This window comes from Plectropomus leopardus, chromosome 18 (genome assembly GCF_026936395.1).
Source record: "Plectropomus leopardus strain MGB_pleo_1.0 chromosome 18, ASM2693639v1, whole genome shotgun sequence".
Lineage (NCBI taxonomy): Eukaryota > Metazoa > Chordata > Actinopteri > Perciformes > Serranidae > Plectropomus > Plectropomus leopardus.
In genome coordinates, this window is record NC_142193.1 from 17,062,992 (window position 1) to 17,077,344 (window position 14,353).

Here is a 14,353-nt window from a genome sequence, read left to right on the forward strand (position 1 = left end):
CTCCTTGTAGTGTTTGTAATGGCATCCCCGCATGTGAACAAAAACGACCAATCACAGCAACAAATACAGACATATTTCAGTGAACTGTTTAGCTGTAAAATGAGAAGGACCACAATGTTTAAAGCAGCCGAGCCCAAACTGAGATTTGCACACTACTTGGTGCACACTTTATTTTATGGCTAAAAAGTACACTAATTTATGTTTCTGATAACATTTGAGGAGAGAAATAGCAAATAACAGAATCTTATTCTTATTTTAAAAAAAAACAAAAAAGCATCCAGGGAACAGGGAAGTAAAAATACTTTTAATCCTATTAATACATGGATGACCGATGCATTTTGACCCTGTTTAAGTCAAAGCACAGTGGTTATCCATGTGTTCATAAAGGATTTTTAGTATCAGTGCCTTGGATGCTTTTCAGACTTCTACATTAAGTAAGCGGGACAGTCACTGTTTTTTTCATGTGAATATTCACCCTATATCCATAAAGGGCATCACATTATTATTATTATTATTATTATTATCACCAACACCCATAGTTTTTGACCAAGTGCAGCTCTCCTTTTTTTTATTTTTATCTCCTTTTTTTAATTTTTATCTCCAGTATCTTGATTCATATTTGATCAGTCTGACAGTTTGACAGAAGTTCACAAGCAGTGATTGACATCATTGACGGTTGTGTTAGACTCCCTGGCTCTGATTGGTTGTTTGCCTTCAGGCCTCCAGCAAATGCCATCAATATGAGGAGCAACATGATCTTTTTCACAAACTGCGTCATGATGTATAGTGTGGATGTAGTGACAGCTTCAGCGAATATAACAAAAAGTTTTTTCATGAAAGAAACCAACTGCAACTTTAATAGGCATTTCTCTTAATTACTAGGCCAGGAGGACCCCTTAGCTGAAAGAGAGATGGAGCACTACATATATAAAATGCAGCTGTTTAAACATACCTTTATAAGGTGCATACAGTACTAAGCCATTGGAATTATAATAAAGAAGACTGAAATATTTATACATCATGGAATTATTTCAGAGGATTCATGGTCAACAGTTAGCCTATCATCAGTGTTGCGTTTTGTAAAGTTTTTTTTTATTTTCATTTTTTATACAAATAGGCTTATTAATAATTGCTAATAAAATGTTGGATTCATATTAATGTGTATTTTCAGGCATATTTAATTTTTGGAAATAATTTTCTTTTTATGAAATTTAATAATAATTTTCTTATTATGAAACAATAATTTGGCACCTCCCCTGCAGAAAACCTATGACTTAGGTATAAAAATATGAAACACTGGACTGCTATTGTTAACTTACATTCAAAAAACACCAAAAAACGTCAAAAGAAACCATATGCACCTCTACATTACTCATATTTTCTGACACTATTCAAGATGTGTTTACATCCAAACATTATCTATGACTAGAAGGCTTCAGTTGTATGTGAGAAAGAAACTATCAGACACGGCCACAGGAATGTAATGTGGTAAGTTGTGCAATCGTTACTGAGAAATTCTCAGTTAAAACTCACTCTCCACTTCTGTCTGTCTTTAACGGAAGTTGCCACACTTGCAACAGTGTAATTTCCAAATGCCATTTTGGTAATACAGTAGTTACAAAGCTGTTGGTCAATACCTCCTATAATTAAAGTAATAAACTGCCTCATAATAGTTGTTTTTTTTTTTTAATTGAGACTGCAGTGAATTTTTTTTTTTTTTTTTTGCAGATTGAGTTGCCATGTTCGGAAATCATGTTAGTGCAACAAAAACAATCAGCTTTAGGCTTGTCTAACATCACTATCTCCGATGTCATCACTGAATTAGTTGTGGCTGACCTAATGCACCTTGTTTGAAAGCTATTTCATGGTCTAATTGTTGCTCATGGAGAACATTAAGGTGTCTGCTCACATCTAAAGGCCAAGGAAAGTGCTGTTGGTGAGCAAGGCTGTTGATGTCAAAATAAGAAATGTTTTGGGCGCAAACCTTGCACGCTCTTTAGTAGAACATGTAAACATTTACACAGGGGTATGAGTCAACCCGTTTTCCCCCCTGACATTTTTTCCTCTCTTCTTTCCTCCTCTTTCTGGGTTGTTTTCTATCTTCTCTTCAAAAATCCTCATTACACAGACTCTGTGTGTTGCTCTACTCTAGAGTTTGTTGTCTGTTACTGATCAGCCTTCCTGTTGCTGCAGAGGAACTGCGAGCAGCAAGATAAGGACATGAGAGCACATGCTTGCACTAGGAAGGCAGGGGGAGGAGATAAAAAGGTAACAAATACAACGTGAAGGGCAAAAGGCTGGTTAATTAGGATATTAGCAGAGATCATCAGTTGTGTTTTGCAGCCTGGGTGTCTCATAGGATATGAATGTGAGACAGCAGCCACAGAAACCTGGACACCAGATGAGGACAGAGGTCCAGTCCCAGCAGCGGCAGCAGCAACAGCAAACAAAGCTGAGATTGTGAAATATCAGAAGAGTGCTCTTCTGGGTGAAGACAAACCTCATGCAAACCTGCACAGGCAAGGATTAAGAAGACCTGCATAAATCCAAGGGAACAAACTAAGGATCAGAGAAGGGGGGGTGACTGAAGTTTAAGCATCCAGGGCCTGAGGATCACAGCGCAGGATATGCATGTTGATGCACTTTGACTCCTCCGGCATGAGACACGCAGGATAGCAGGACTAAAGGGAGGATTGTGCTATTAGATCTCACTCTGGATTGAGGACAGTTTGCACCACATACAGCAGGTGCTGCGGTTCTGTCTGTCTGGCTGAGACGTGAGTCGCTGCACTAAAAAGTCGATGAGGGGGACTGCGTGGGAGGGAGACAGCCAAACAGAGTGAGACAGAGTGTTTTAAGTGGAGGCTGGGGGAGTTTTTTCTTTAACTGGTCGGCTCCACCAGGGCCAGAGCTGGTAGCGATGAGTCAGAGGAAGCTGACACGACAGCTGAGGTTGTGGGAGAGTCCTGAGGGTCCACCTCCTGCGCCCTCGCTCACCTCACCCGTGTCACCGGTGGATCAGCTTCGAGGACACGGGGGCTCTGCTCTGTTTCAACGCATGAAACTGAACCGCAGTATTCAGAAGCGCAGACGCTCATCTCATTGTACTTGCAGGTACATTTCTGCATCCGTCACCTCACTGACATCACCTTACTGACGTCTCTGTCCTATTGACCTTTCAAAACTTGAGCAGATTGACTTTATTTTTATTTTAAAAAAAGGCAGTAAGTAGTATGTAGTAAGTAGTAAGTAAGTAGTAAGATTTTTTTTTTAAAAAGTACAAGAAAATAACGTAAAAATAAATAAAGAAAAAAGAACTGAAAATACATTAAAAAATATAATTATAATTAAATGTATACAAAAACATAATTTTAAATGTGTAATTATGATCACAATATAGTTTTTCCCAAGCTTTTTTTCCTTTTTCCTTAGAAATTTTCACCCTAGCTTTTTATAAAAATAATTTTCAAAATCTACTAATTTCTTGCAATCCCCACCCCCCATGTTTTTGAAAGAAATTACACCATTTGCTCAGGGTTAAAAGGTTAAAATACTTGCAAAAGGCATCATAAAGCAGCACAAGGAAAATTATGTTGCTTCAGGTTTCAAACTAAGGGTTAAAGAGAGGCTGTGAGTGTTTTGCATTAGTTCAGATGAGGTGAGCATTATAAACATTAATGCAATGTTCCTGTGTTGCAACTCAAAACAAGTTTCAGAGTAAAGTGTTCCATGCACACACTCTAATAACCATAGTCAGATGGATTAGATTTTGGGAAGTGCTGATTTCAGAATGCTGAAGTCTCGTAATTACACTCAAAAGTTTGCAGGGGGAAAAATAACACGGATTAGCATGTGCAGCTTGCAGAGGGTCCCCCTGGCAGACATTTTTTGATGTGTTTGTCATTACCAGGGAAACTTGTTTAATGATATTTTGATCTGCAGCCATATTCACAAAGCCTGCTGCTGGGGAGAAGAGTGGCTCCTAATTGGCCAATTTAGAAGTAAATTCTAAAAATATTATGCTTCACGCTTAATTTTAGTAGTCAAACTGAAAAGCCTTTCACAACTGTGTTGACAACAAAAGTTTGGGAAGTTGAGCGGGGAGGTGTTGTGAAGATAAAAGTTATCCTACATTAAAAATAGATGCTGCAGCTGCTGCAACCTGCTTCCCTATCTGTCCTTGTCATCCCAAACATTTGGCTGCAGCCTGAAAGTGACAGTCATAGATTCATATTATTATATATCGCATACAGGGGCGGCATTTTGATTTCAAAAGGGCTCTAGCTTTTCAGACACTGCTGAGGTACAATGAAACACAGCCATGATTATTCAAAAACTGATATGTCCCCCTCATGAAATGGATGGTCTAAACCAAAAAATATATATGTATACACAACAAAATACAGCATAAAATAATGAAAAGTGGAGTAAAAATAGTGCCATAAAATATCTGCCCTATCAATTTATGTATTTTTTAATATATCTAGAGCCTAGAGGATTTTAGTTAAGTTTAATTAGCAGATTTTCACACCTTTTTATAAGAACCTTTAATATCTGATATGTTGGCCAAGTTCAGACCATTGCACTGATTGAGAAACTTTGAATAAAATCGGTAAAGCTGACGCACTATAGCAAAATAAGTAAAGTAAGGGGTAAAAGGCATTTTTAAATGGAAATATGTAAGAAAATATGCAAAAGTAAACGGTTTCATCCCTTATACTTTCGGAGATAAAAAAAATTGAATACCATTTAACTCCATGACGCTCAAGATTTCAAAATGTACTCCCTTTAAAAAAAAATTCACGATGGCTAGTATTACCTTTCAAATCTCAATTCTCTTTAAAGCAGGGGTTAATTACCACACTTTGAAAAAATCCTAGTAAATACTGTCCAGCATAAACAAAAGTTAGCAGTTTACCAGACGCAGCATGCAACGTGGGTTTGTTTTCCTGTTCCCTTGTTTACAGAGTGGGAGTGCAGCAGTCAAACTCTCTTGTCACACAGATGCTCGATCAAGCATTTCAAAACAGGCCGTCTTTAATGTTAATGCACTTTTGATATGGTTTTCATATGTATTTCTAAGGTATTGGCTTTGTTATTTTAATGTTTATGCAAACAAAAAGTGCTGCTATTTTTTGTGGTTTTTCATTGTAAAACCTATTTCAGTTTGTGTATCAGTACTTTTTTACTTTTACTTTACTACCATAATTTTGATATGAAATTTTTTTTACTGTTTCATCTCTGCTTCAAAATTAAACACACTGGTACATGCAATTTCTCCTGTTTTTAAAAAACGATATTTTTGGACTCAGGGTTCAGTAAATGGTGCCCCTGATTGTATATCTGAAGTCTGAAGCTGTTACTGTGTATAAAAAAAAACTGATAACAAATCAAGCAGTACAATTTTTACAAATACTTTCAGAGAAGTTGGTATCTGTCTGGTTTATTGAAACAGAATCGTCCATCGTTTTCCTGTTACATGTTGCCAGACTCAGATGCCCCATTCAATCAATACGGACTTCATTTTTTTACTCTTGCAAGATCAAATCTTCTTTCATCCCAGAAATAGTTGGGCTAAGGAGTTTTGTCGAGGGCTGCTGAAGAATAAAGGCTTCATGGCTGCAGGTGTTGGTGGAAAAAGAGATGAGTGTAACCTGAGAAGCGTGTTGCTGTGTCTCCTTGGGCTGAGCTTTAGTCTTTGAATGGGTCTGGCAGAGTTGTTTTAGTATTGTGTTTTGGATTTATTGTTAATCAGCGATCTGCTGGCAGAGTTTCTTTTTTTTTTTGGTGTTGATGTTTCTGTAAGATAAGTGTAAGCAGTCGTAAAGGGATACTTTAAGATTTTCAACCGGCTTTGTATGATAACAATGTGGGTAGTTGTGTGTTGATGTGAAAATGAACTGTAGTAAAGTTGCCAGCACCCAGATCTCCCTGCTCATCTCTCAGCTCAAATCTGCCGGATGACATGTCGGGTTATTCATGCAAATTTTGGCTGGCTCAAGGGCTTTTGCTTGAACTACAGAATGTACTTCTACACTTCTACACTTCTACAGACCTGCCCCTCTCTCTCTCTCACGTGCACATGCTCTCTCAGACCATACTCTGATCAATCAGTAGAATTAAGCAGTAGTGATCAAATATAAACCACTGTGTTGCCTATTTCCTGCTTAAAATCTCTTCAGAAACATATTTTAGTGCACTGTTTCAGTGTATTATGAGAAAAATGTAAAACTGGACATCAAACAGTAAAACTAATCAGTGCTGATAAAATATGACTCAAGATTCTGTTACTGCATTGTCTGTTTCTCCCAACAATTTTTTCGGAAACCTAATTTAGTGTGCTGTTTCATCATAATTTGAGATTGTTTGTTTGTTACCAACCAGCCGCCATATTGTTTCCTGTGTCAAAACCATATACTGTATGTAAAGATGGACAACATGACAGCTCCCCCAAAGTGAAACTTTTCAATCTCGTTTCCCCCGGTGACTCACTGCAGTATAGGTTTTTAATCCCAACCCTCCATGTTAGTGAATGGGACAAGTGCCAAACCAAAAACTCAAAGTGACACCAAATAAATTTTTCCCAAAGATGGTTTCTATCACTGAAGGTCATTCTCATCACCCTGATCTTTGTTCAAGTGTTTTGTTTTTCTGATAAATTCAGTTTAAGTGAGTTATTAGATTATAAAAAAAGGTTTTTTTTTCGGCCAGGATTGACTGCTGTGACAGCCAATTCATGTTCTCGCATTCAATAGAGCTGCTCACAATTAGTTGGACGGGTGTCTCGGTGGAAAATCCCCCACCCCTGATATTGCTACTACTTCAGCATAGCGGTGGGAAGTGGGGCATGTCGTTCATCTTTATATACAGTCTATTGTCAAAACAGGCACACATTGGTCACTCGTAAGCAGGAGTGTTTACAAGTCTGGTGTGGTGCAGTGCATTCTGGTAGTTGAAGGTTTTCTACCTCTTGTGCAAAAGCAAATGCCTCAGCCTTTTTTCTCTGTTTTCTCTGACCATATAGCACCAATTTCACAGACAACCCAATTTTCTTTTTTTTTTCTCCCCTAAATCTGTTTATTGATTTTTTTCAAACAAGACAGTTAAGGACAGTAAAAAAAGAAAGTAAAAATTAATCAAACTAAAGGAGATTTAACAAAAGTATCTGTAGCAAGTGAAAGACAAGGGAATTCAAAACCAAGACAGGACTAAGACGAATACTGCAATCAAACCAGACAAAAACAAAAACTTAAACTTAAAAATCAGTTAAGATAAGTGGCCTAAGGAAAAAAGACAACCCAGTTTTCTAAAAAAAAAAGATGATTTCTATTATTTTAATCTGCTATTTTAATACATGTAAATGGTCTTTATATGGCCTATATTTTGTCCTAAAACATATCTGAATCTAAATTAAAAATCTCAATCGCTTATGTCTTCTGACTGACAGCTTTGGCCCAGAGAGACGCTGTGGTTGATGTGGCTCATTTTGCTCACTTAAACATGACTCGCTCTAAAATATGCCCTGTCAGTAAAGTGTAATTCTCAAGGTGGCCTTGTGGCAGTCTGCCAATCCAACGGCTTCTTGGAGTCAAAGCTGCATGGGCTCACGGTGCAGCATCTGTCATATCTCTCTTTCTTCAACTTCCTCTCTAAGAAACTTGAAACACTACAGGAGGATGGACTCTGCGCCTCGTGTTTGGGTGTTCAGGCTTATCTTGTTGTCACTGTGAGGTAAACGAAACAAACACCTAAATGAAATTTAACAGATTTCCTTCCTGTCCTCTCTAACCCTTCAGCTTTGATTCAGAAAATGGTCCCTCGCCAGGCCGCAGTCCCATGGATTCGCAGGCGAGTCCTGGGTTGGTGCTCCACCCTTCTTTCCCCCAGAGCCAGCGCAGGGAGTCCTTCCTGTACCGCTCGGACTCGGACTACGACACGTCCCCCAAAACCATGTCACGCAACTCCTCCATCAACAGTGAGGGGTAAGCATGAAGCCGTCATCCCCGATTCATCACAGAATGGAATTTAAACATGTTTCTTAAACATTCAGTGTCCACATACACACACACACATACACACAGTAACTTCACATTATCTCAATCAACACAGCCATGATTGTAATTGTAATTATGTAATCATTATGCTAATGAAATCATGATAAAGCCTCTTAACATTAACCGTTGTGCTCTCATTTCTGGCTTGTCTTTAAATTGAGTTTAACCCCTTGAAACTTGAATAGATTGGCTTAGTCTCTTTCAAAAACTTGGGAGGAAGGTAATGAGCAACTTCACAAGAAGTTATCCAAAATTAGCAAGGAATTGGTTAAAAGTTACAAGATAATTACCTGAAAATTAGCACACACAAAAGAAAAGGGAAACTGTTAAAGAATCAAATCAAATCAAAAACAGCAACAACCAGAAATGGCCCAAAAAGTGCTAGAAATGTAAATGCAATTAACTTAAAATATATAATTTAATTAAATTATTAATTTTTTAATAATTAATTTCTAATGTTTTTCTCTGTGTCTTTCTGTCTTTTTTTTCTTAAATTCTCAGTTCATTTTCTTGTCATCTTTCCCTAATTTCCTGTAATTTAAGGGGCATCTCTAGCCGAGATCCCCGTTACCTTTTTTAGCCAAGTTTTTAAAATAAATCAATCCAATTACCTTACAAATTAATCAATCAATTAGCTTCAAGGGTTGAAACACTTGTGAAAGGTGTCCAAATGGAACATGAGAAACTGATGTTGCTCCAGGTTGCAGAGGGTTAAACATCCCATCTCTTCAGTGCATTTCAGAGCTATTTCTCTGTTTAGATCCACAGTTCTTTGTAAACAGTCAGCTCACAGACACGGCCTCTCATATAAACACTAATACCAAGCACCTCAGCTGCCCAAACCACTCATATTCACCTCACTTTTTTTTCATCTTTTATCCTGCAGGCACGCCGAAGACATGATTGTCACCCCTTTTGCTCAGGTATTCTTTCCTTGTACACCTTGTCTGACGTGTTTAATTGCTGTAAATGACTAGAAAAGCTGGCTAATTAGTGCAGTGAACTTGTCCCCCCTCCTCCCCTCCCTTCTGTTCCCTCCCTCCCTTCTCCTTCTTTCCCTCCTACGCTGTCCATCCATCCCCCAGGTGTTGGCCAGCCTACGAACTGTAAGAAGCAACTTCACCATCCTCGCCAATGTCACAACACCCACTAACAAGTCAGTATCATGCTGTCAAACACCCCTTCCCCCGCCGCTTACTCTCGTCACGACTGCCTGCTTAGTTTGCAGTGTGTGTTTGCTAATGTCTCCCTCTCCTTGCTCCCGTGGGGAAACACTTTTGCCATCATGATTAACCAGTTTACGATGATCAGGCTGTGCTCAAGGAAAATATGATGTGTTTATTTGGCATCTCTCCAGCTCGCTGGCTGAGGACTGAGTGCAGAGAACATCATGCCTCAGATGTATGTCCCTGACTCTGTACCCAGATGAGAGACACGGTCAATAACGCTAAAATTATTCTCCTTTGTAATGCTGCAGATAGAAGGAGCTTGAGTTGGCAGGCTTTTAGCTCCACGTCAATATGATATATAAAGCATTGCAGCACAGAATTATCAGCATCTATAATTATTGAGTGTCTCTCTCACTGCACAATCACAAAAACAGGAAGGCTACTTGAAGGAGAGCCGATCTCTGTCTTTGCCTATTTTTGGATACTTGAGCATCTTTATGCACTTGAAAAAACACACATTGCGGTTTTATTCAACATTCAAACACAGTTTAATCCATACAACCTTAGTTTGTCTCTTTTTAGGGACGTATAAATGAATAATATACATGTAAATGTTTATATCCCCCCTATGAGCCAAGCCTTTTGTTGCCTCATCTTGTGATGCTGTCTGTGTGATGCACCCCAGCAGGGGGCAGCAGCGTCTGCTTCTCCCTCTAATGTAATGATGTGTTTGTCCACAGGAGGTCACCAGTGACAAGCCAACCCACTGTTCCCCAAGCTACACTCTCTGGTATGTTGTCAGCTAATTAAAACTCTTAGTCAAAAGAGTACCATAGTCCCCTCACACAGCTGTGAGGACACACTAAAGCTCCCATAATCCCAGAACTCATCATATTGAAAATGAGTGCAGGACAGCACTGAACATCATATGGCTTTCACGGAGGATTTCTTAATTAACTGTACTGCATATATTTAAAGACATTCGATGGATCTTAAAATTCTAACGCTACAATAATTATGCGTAATAAGAAATAAATCAGTTGCTGAGAGTCTGTTGTCATACACAGATGTATAAAGGACATGTATGTTCAGAACCTTTTACCTTTTACTGCAATGAAACATTAAATTTGACTTAATGTTTTAGTAGCACAAAATGGAATTTGATTCTTCAACTGTAGAGTGCTTGACATGATCATTTTTAATTTAGTTTTAATCAGAAAATTAATATTAGAAGCACAATCAAAGAGTTTGTCCAAAAGATATACATGTACTGTGTGCATTGGGTTTTTTTCCCTTTCACTCAGCCGATTTCAGATCTGAATTTCAAATTTAGTCCTGTTTAAGCATGTTTATACAGTCAGTGCACAGTTGCCTAGATCCACAATTTTTTTTGGCAACATCTGTTTCTCAGTGTCATAAAAGAAAAACAAAATTAAAGAGAGCATTCTACAGTTTTGCACGTCTTTAGGGAACAGAAATCAATATAATAAAAAATGCAGCTATTCTTATTATTATTATATTATTATTATTGGAATTCATAAAAAAAACCCCTAAAATTTAGTTGTCTATATTTGTATGTATATTAAAAAGACATGCCAATCAATTTGAGATCTAATATTTATCATGTTTTGAATTTAAATCTGTTTTTTCAGTTACTTAGCTAATCCTAATTTAAAATACATGCAATTTAGCAATTTTGCTGTGCTAATAAATATTACTGATACAAAAGAAAACAATTTACAGTGCCATAAATCCAAAAAAATTAAATTAAATTAATTAAAATTCAGATTCTCTCAAGAAGCAAGCAAGCCGTAACATTACAAGGATATCAAGGATATATACTGAGGATATTTTATCATGCCTGTCTGTGCCCTCCCTTTACTGCTGGTTTGTTTATTGTCTCTGCGTGCCTGTTCTTCCCAGAGGAGACATACCAGCAGATGGCTCGGGAGACTCTGGAGGAACTGGACTGGTGTTTGGACCAGCTGGAAACCATTCAGACCCATCGCTCAGTCAGCGAGATGGCCTCCAACAAGGTGCACACCTGTCCATACACACAAACATGTCCACTTGTCCTTCTGCCTCAACGTTAACGCAGCATGGTTCCAAGCTTGTTGACGTATTAACGTATAAACTGTATGTTTCGTGGTTCATGAGAACATTTCATCATTTTATGAGAACTGAGTGTTACTGGGCTGCAGCTGTATCACTCAGTGTACAAAATACAGTGTGACTAACTTCCCGTTGTAACTTCCACTGCACAAATAAATACAAACAATGCAGCTCCACCAGTGGTAGATAGTAATTAAGTAAACTTATCAAGTACTGTATTTAAATACAATGTAGGGGACCTTGTACTTTACTCGAGTATTTTCAGTTAATGCTACTTTATACTTCATCTGCACTGCATTTTGGAGGCAAATATTGCACTTTTGTTGCAAAACATTTATTTGATAAATGTGTTACTTTATTTACTAATTACTTTTCAGATTTAGATTAACCCTATGAAACCTGCGCAAATTGGCTTGATTTCAAGATGACAAGAAATGACCCAAAAATAGCAAGAAACTGATAAAAAAAAATGACAGTAAAAGAACAAGGTACAGGAAATTACCTGAACAGAAATCTAAAATGTGATAGCAATTACATATATGTGGTTTTCTTGATATTTTTCCTTAGCAATTTGATAATTTTCTAATACTTATGTCTCCCCCTCTTTTTGTGTGGTATTTTTTAAGGTAATCTTTCCTTTTTTTTAATTTATTTGTGGGAAATTTCATGCCAAATTTCCTGTTTTTGCCAGTGAAAGAAATCAAACCAATTTCCAAAGTTTCAAAGGCTTAAGGCATCTGAATGCAGCACAAGAAAACTGATATCAATCCAGGTTTTAGAGGGTTAATAATGCAAAATATAAATATTAAAAAATTCTGATGTATTATTATAGATAAAGCTATACCAGCAGTATATAAAGTAGTTGAAATTACTTAACTTTTTTCTAATAACTTTTTCAAGCTGCAACATTACAGTCATGTATACATTAAACCAGATTTACTACAAGGGACAAAAACATTTAGGGAGCCTATCAAGCCCTAAGCGAGCCTAAATGAAAGCCTGCTGTTGCTCTGAAAATAGGTTGGAAGTGCATATAGCTTTGCTAAAATAGGGCCAGAGTAAGTAGTTTTTTAAACATGCAGTACGTTGCTTAGTGTGTTTGCTTTCTTCGCATCGTATCCAGTTTTGAGGAGGTGTTAATGATTATAATCCAGTAATATTTAATTCTGACATGGGCCATTCTGCATGATTCATTCTTTCATTTTGGTGCTTAAAGTTAATTTTGATGCAAAAAACCAAGTAATATTTTTAATGCAATACTTTTACCTCTATATTGTAATATTGCTACTTTTGCTTAACCCTTTGAAACCTGGATCGATGTTGGTTTTCACGTGCTGCGTTTAGACAGTTTTTACAAGTTGTTTAAGCCTTGGCAACTTGAGCAAACTGGTTTAATCTGAAAACATGGGGGTAAAGGCAGTGAGCAATTTAGCAAGAAATGTTCCACAAATTGCAAGAAATTAGTAAAAGTGACAAGAAAAAGACCAGATTTTTTTAAAGGGGGATATTAAAAAGGAAATATATAACTATATTCATATTATTCTAATTATATATTAAAAATTATGTTAGAGAAAAAAGTTTCACACATATATGTCTTTTCAATTTTAAGCACCTTTTTGAGTCTTTTTCTCTTTGCTTTTTACACCTTTCCTGTCCTTTTTTTCTCCTTTTTTTATTTTCTTCTTTTTCTTTTCTTTTCTTTTCTTGTCTTTTGTATGGATTGGTTTGGTCTGGTCTGGTCTGGTCTGGTTTGGTCTGGTTGAGTTTTTGCTTTATTTCCAAGTCATTTTCTTGTAATTTTTTAAATAATTTCTTGCCAGTTTTTGGGCCATGTCTTAAGTTGCTCATTACCTTTCCAATGTTTTTGCAAGAAATCAAACCAATTTTCTCAGGTTTCAAAGGGTTAAGTAAAAGAGCTGAATACTTCCTGCAGCACTGAGCTTCACCAAGGTACAAGTAATTTATTACAGTGAATTGAAAACAAACACTGCAGCAGTCGTATGTAAAACGTATTCTTACAGCCGCACTTTAAAGCTGCAACAAATAATTTATTAATAAAAAACATTAATTAACAAATACAACATGTAGAGTCAACTTATCAGCAATGAAAAGCATGAATGGGTGCATGACAGTATATAAAGGTAGCAAAATACAAAAGAAACCAAGAGCCTTCATTCTGCCAGTCAGGGGAGAGGCAATCTATCTATCTAAAAAGAGCGGGAGGGGGGTTATTTAACGGCAGAGCACACACTGGGCTCAGGTGTAGCTCACACAGCTGATAACAGAGCACCTGCAACAACAACCAGAAATGGCAACACAGCAACAGGGACACCTAGTGTGTGGGAAGAGGGTCGTTTTACTTTACTTACTGTAAAGAATGCTGCATTTAGTTGTAAACACCTTCATTGGGCCAGTCCAGCCTCCTCTAACACCTGTCACATTCAGCCTTAACACATTCTTTCTAAATATTGTGAAGAAAACAATTTATAAGCTTTTGCATAGACCGAGTTGTTAATTCAAAGTAGTAGTTCTTATAAAAATATTTGTCTCTTGCTGTTTTTGTAATCCTATGGTTGTACTTGTATTGATAAATGATGCATTGATATACCTTGGATTAATAACAGTTTCCTAGTGCTTCACCTAAATGCCTTTTCCAAGCATTTAAACCTATGGAATGTGAGCAAATTTTGTTTAATTTCTCTCAAAAGCATGTGAAAAAGGCAATCAGCAACTTTGCATGAAACTTCCCCAGAAAAAAACAACAACAAAAACAAAAAACAAAAAAGTATTAAGTGACAAGACAATGACCTGAAAATTAGCATTTTTAAAAAAAAAAAAAAAAGAAAAAAAACCAGAGCTGGAGACTCATTAGAAAATTATCAAATAACTAGTGAAAAATATCAAGAAAACTATATATATATTTATTGTAATATATTTAGACTTGGGTTACAAGAAAATATCTATAATTATTTTTGTATTTATTTTGGCACTTTTTTCAGTTCATTTCCTGTCATTTTT

At 36.9% G+C, this 14,353-nt stretch overlaps 1 protein-coding gene across 2 annotated transcripts in view; it reads left to right on the forward strand.

The window, feature by feature from the left end:
* The window catches only part of pde4a (phosphodiesterase 4A, cAMP-specific), a 65,852-nt gene that overhangs the window by 30,445 nt on the left and 21,054 nt on the right, over positions 1-14,353 (forward strand). The window contains exons 1-6 of one of the 2 annotated variants that reach the window (XM_088091071.1): positions 1,733-3,114; positions 7,797-7,982; positions 8,941-8,977; positions 9,140-9,210; positions 9,964-10,013; positions 11,147-11,259. In XM_088091071.1, the coding sequence (XP_087947197.1) occupies positions 2,921-3,114; positions 7,797-7,982; positions 8,941-8,977; positions 9,140-9,210; positions 9,964-10,013; positions 11,147-11,259 (651 nt within the window). In that variant the 5' untranslated portion in view covers positions 1,733-2,920. Of the gene's footprint in view, positions 1-1,732; positions 3,115-7,796; positions 7,983-8,940; positions 8,978-9,139; positions 9,211-9,963; positions 10,014-11,146; positions 11,260-14,353 lie in introns of those variants that run through there. The other variant, XM_042504345.2, reaches the window with a different exon arrangement.